This window comes from Magnolia sinica, chromosome 9 (assembly GCF_029962835.1).
Source record: "Magnolia sinica isolate HGM2019 chromosome 9, MsV1, whole genome shotgun sequence".
NCBI lineage: Eukaryota > Viridiplantae > Streptophyta > Magnoliopsida > Magnoliales > Magnoliaceae > Magnolia > Magnolia sinica.
The window spans coordinates 81,306,158-81,310,702 of NC_080581.1; the positions used below are offsets into that span (position 1 = coordinate 81,306,158).

At 41.6% G+C, this 4,545-nt stretch overlaps 1 protein-coding gene across 1 annotated transcript; it reads left to right on the forward strand.

The window, feature by feature from the left end:
* The first annotated feature begins 389 nt into the window (after nucleotides 1-389).
* Nucleotides 390-3,962, forward strand: LOC131255229 (receptor-like protein 18). Its single transcript, XM_058255922.1, has one exon. It carries the CDS (start codon nucleotides 390-392, stop codon nucleotides 3,960-3,962), a length of 3,573 nt encoding a protein of 1,190 aa, XP_058111905.1.
* Nucleotides 3,963-4,545: the final 583 nt, after the last annotated feature.

The window sequence follows — 4,545 nt, forward strand, 5'->3', positions numbered from 1 at the left end:
TGATCTCATGAACAAGGTTGGATGACAAATAAACATCACTGTGGCACTTGGAAAGGTTTCAACGGTGGAAATCAATACTTCTACTGTTTCCGATGGTATGCTCCACTTAGCTTTGGATATATTTAAATTTTTGGCTCAACACCTATGATGATCTCTGGAAAAACGGATGAACGGCGTGGATAAACCCATCTGAGTTCCCTTCTGTTGCATGCCTGTGAAAGGTCCCGCGCGGGGGCTCTCTATGTGGGCCGTGCTTCTTAAACCAATCTCTGCTGTCGGTGATTGCATGTGAGTAGTTGGGATTGATTTAAACACTCCTTCCCTTCCCTATATAATGCCTCCCAGCCTTCTCTCTTCCTACACATTCCAAATCCTCGCAAGAAAATCAAATGGATCTCCTCCACCCTCTTACTCATAAAGCCTTTTCATTTCTCCTTTTATCTTCCCTCCTTTTCTCTTCCTCTTTTGTCTTTGCCAGTGTCAATAACAGTAAGGCCCTGTCAACCGAAGAGCAATGCATTGAAGATCACTTCTCTGCTTTGCTCCACTTGAAACAAGGCTTTAACTTCTCTGTTCCGTACACCAAAACTAGACTCCCTTCTTGGAATCCTGATAACAGGGATTGCTGTTCTTGGGAAGGCATCACGTGCCATGGTGCCACTGGTTACGTGACCAGTCTCGACCTCAGCAAGCTCCGTATCTACGGTCGGATTGATTTCGTAAGCCTCTTTCGTCTTCGGAGCCTGCAGAAGCTCAACCTCGCTTCCAATGAGTTTGATCCCTCTCCAATCCCATCTGGGTTTGAGCAGCTCACCAGTTTGACCCATCTCAACCTCTCTTCTTTGCGAATTTATGGCCAAATCCCGCTGGAAATCTCCCGCTTGACCACTTTGGTGTCCCTCGATCTATCTTTCAATGAATATAGCAACGGTTCGGTTGCTGAATACCTGAAACTCGAAATCCCGAATATTGGAGCATTCGTCCAAAATCTCTCGAGTCTGAGAGAACTCCATCTCGATTGGGTAAACATCTCAGCGCAGGGTAGCGAGTGGGGCATGGCCTTATCCTCGGCACTCCCTCTTCTCCGCAAGTTGAGCTTGAGAGGTTGTTATCTTTCAGGCCCCATCCATCCTTCCCTTTCCAACCTCCATTTCCTATCTGAACTCCACCTCAGTGGAAACTCTCTCTCTTCGGTGGTACCTAACTTCATAGGGAACTTCTCTTCTTTAACTTCACTGCGCCTCAGAAGTTGTGGTTTGCATGGCAAATTTCCGGAGAGTATTTTCAGGCTGCCAAACCTACAAACCCTTTTTGTAGGATACAATCCACTTCTGACGGGTGAAATCCCTCCAAACAATACTCTCCGGGAGTGGTCCCTATCCGACACTGGATTTTGTAGCAACCTACGGGATTCATTCACTAATTCCAAACTGCTGACAATGATCGAGCTTAGCGATTGCCAACTAACCGGCCAATTTCCATCATGGCTTGTGAAGCTCGAGAAACTCATGCATTTGGATCTTTCATACAATGGTTTCAGTGGACCATTGTCATCATGGCCTGTGAAGCTCGAGAAACTCATGCATTTGGATCTTTCATACAATGGTTTCAGCGGACTATTGCCATCCTCTATTGCCAACCTCAGCAACCTCGCTCATTTGGATCTTTCAGCCAATGGTTTCAGCGGACCATTGCCATCATTGCTTGTGAAGCTGGACAAACTCGTGTCTTTGGATCTTTCATCCAATAATTTCAGCGGTCCAATCCCTTCTTCCTATGGCAACAAGTTTCAAAATCTTCAGTGGCTCAGCGTTTACAAGAATTCACTTAGTGGGACCATCCCATCATCATTGTTTTCACTCCCATCGTTACAATCCTTGGATTTCTCAGAAAACCAATTGAGTGGTCAGCTTGAAGATTTCCAAAATGCATCCTCTTCACGGCTAGAGATCATTTATTTGTTCAAGAATTCACTCAGTGGGACCATTCCATCATCATTGTTTTCACTCCCATCGTTACTATGGCTGGATCTCCAAGACAATCAATTTAGTGGTCATCTTGACCAGTTCCAATACACATCCTCTTCAGTGCTACAGTTCATTTATTTGTCTAACAATTTACTCAGTGGGACCATTCCATCATCATTGTTTTCACTCCCATCATTACAAGAGCTGCATCTCCAAGATAACCAATTTACTGGTCAGCTTGGCGAGTTCCAGAATGCATCCTCTTCACAATTAGGGATGATTGACTTGAGCAACAACAGCTTGCAAGGGCATATTCCGAGATCCATCTTTGCACTCATCAACCTTCATTACCTCATGCTTTCATCAAACAATTTCAGCGGTGATGTGGACCTTGGCTGCTTATTCCAAAACCTTAAGTACCTCTGGTACCTTGATCTTTCAAATAACCACTTCTCAGTCGGCTATAGCGGAAGCAATTCAACCTCCATATCCTTCCCCAAAATCCAAGAGTTGTCATTAAGATCTTGCAACATCAGCAAATTTCCAGATATCTTGAGAAGCCTAGAGGAGATGGAATATTTGGACCTTTCCAATAACAAAATCAATGGTGAAATACCCAATTGGATATGGAAGGTTGGAAATGGGGATTTGAATTATTTGAATCTTTCTCATAATGCTTTGGAGGGATTAGTGCCACCAATTCACGATCTTTCCATAAGCACGTTGCAATACGTTGACCTAAGCTTTAATAAGCTAGAGGGCTCAATCCCAATCCCTCCACTTTCCATCGAATTCTATTCACTTTCAAGCAATAATTTTAGTGGAGAAGTTCCACTGCTTTTTTGCAATGCTCCAATAATAGCCCTCATTCTGTCTGACAACCGCTTCAATGGTTCAATTCCACCATGTCTAGGCGAAAACAGCTCTGGCCTCATTGTTTTGAATCTTAGAGGAAATGCATTTCAAGGCATCTTGCCTAAAACATTCAAAGAGCAATGTACTCTAGAGACACTTGATCTTAGTCGAAATCGGTTAGAAGGGCAAGTACCAAGGTCGTTGGCCAATTGCAAGAAGTTGGAGGTGTTAAACCTTGGAAGCAATCAAATAAATGACAACTTTCCTATTCCGTTGGAAAACTGGTCCCAATTGCGTGTTCTCATCTTGAGATCCAACAAATTTGATGGCACCGTTGGGCAATTCCTAACAACTCGCAACTCGTCACTATTACAAATCATCGACCTCTCTTCTAACAGCTTTACAGGTAGCTTACCATCAAATATGTTTAAGAGCTGGAAGGCAATGATGGAGGAGGGCAAATCCCAATCTCAATTCCTTAGCAAAGGTTTTGGAAATGGATACTATCAAGATGAAGTGACTGTAGTGAGCAAAAGGCTAGAAATGAAGCTAGTAAAGATCCTTTTTGCCTTTACCATAGTGGATTTCTCAAATAACCAATTTTACGGGGATATCCCAAAATCAATTGGGGATCTAAAGTCGCTGCATGGGCTAAATATATCCTTCAACCATCTCACAGGCCGAATTCCAGCATCAATTGGGAATATAAAAGATCTTGAGTCATTAGATCTCTCACGAAATAATTTGTCAGGTGAAATTCCTCCAGAACTTATAAAATTAACATTCCTTGAGGTGTTAAATCTTTCACAAAACCACCTTGTGGGTAGCATACCGCAAAGCAATCAGTTTCTTACATTTACGAATGAATCTTTTCAAGGAAACTTGGGATTATGCGGTCCTCCACTATCAAAGAAATGTGAAGATAACAAGGTTACACTACCATCAACACAATCGGAAAGCAAATACGATTGGAAATTCATGTGCATTGGGTTTGGAGTTGGATACGGCGTGGGAATGGGAATTCTTTTCTGGACTCTAGCACTTTGGACAAAGGGAAAGAGAGAATACATTATGTTTATTGATAAAATGCTTTTGTTAATATTTCCGTGTAAGGCATTTAGTCTAATGCATCGATACTAAGCTAGGTGAGGTACATTTCTTTTTGTAAGGCCCACCCAAATGATTGTACATTATTTTATTCATATCAACAAAGTTACAGGTGGTGTGCTCCCACCTTTCTGTAAAGGGTTTAAAATTATTTATATATAAAAAAAAAACTAGCAGAATGTAGGAAGAACTCAAGAACACTAAAGCATGAAGGGAATAAGGATTGTATTTATATTATTATATTTTATGTATTCAACTAAGTATTATTGTGCACACATTGCATGCTTTTACTATACCATTTGCAGACCATGGTGTAATAGAAAACTAGTCTTTGATTGAAAATTATGCATGTGGCATGTTTCCCGTGAGATATTATTGATTAGTTAAACCCAATCTTATAAAGTCCTTGGATAATGGATCGTACTTACCAACTTAATTGATGGACCAAATAATTTACATGGCAGGGATCCACAGAAGTTTTAGATGAAGCCGATATTTATGTTTCCCTTCCTCCATGTCTATGTGACCTTATGAACAGGTTGGATGGCAAATAAACATCACGGTGAGCCCTAGAAAGTTTTAAATGGTAAGGGTTCGATCCCCATTTCTTCAGGTG

Coding starts and splice junctions, on each gene's coding strand:
- LOC131255229 (XM_058255922.1), top strand. CDS start 390: ATGGATCTCCTCCACCCTCTTACTCATAAAGCCTTTTCATTTCTCCTT.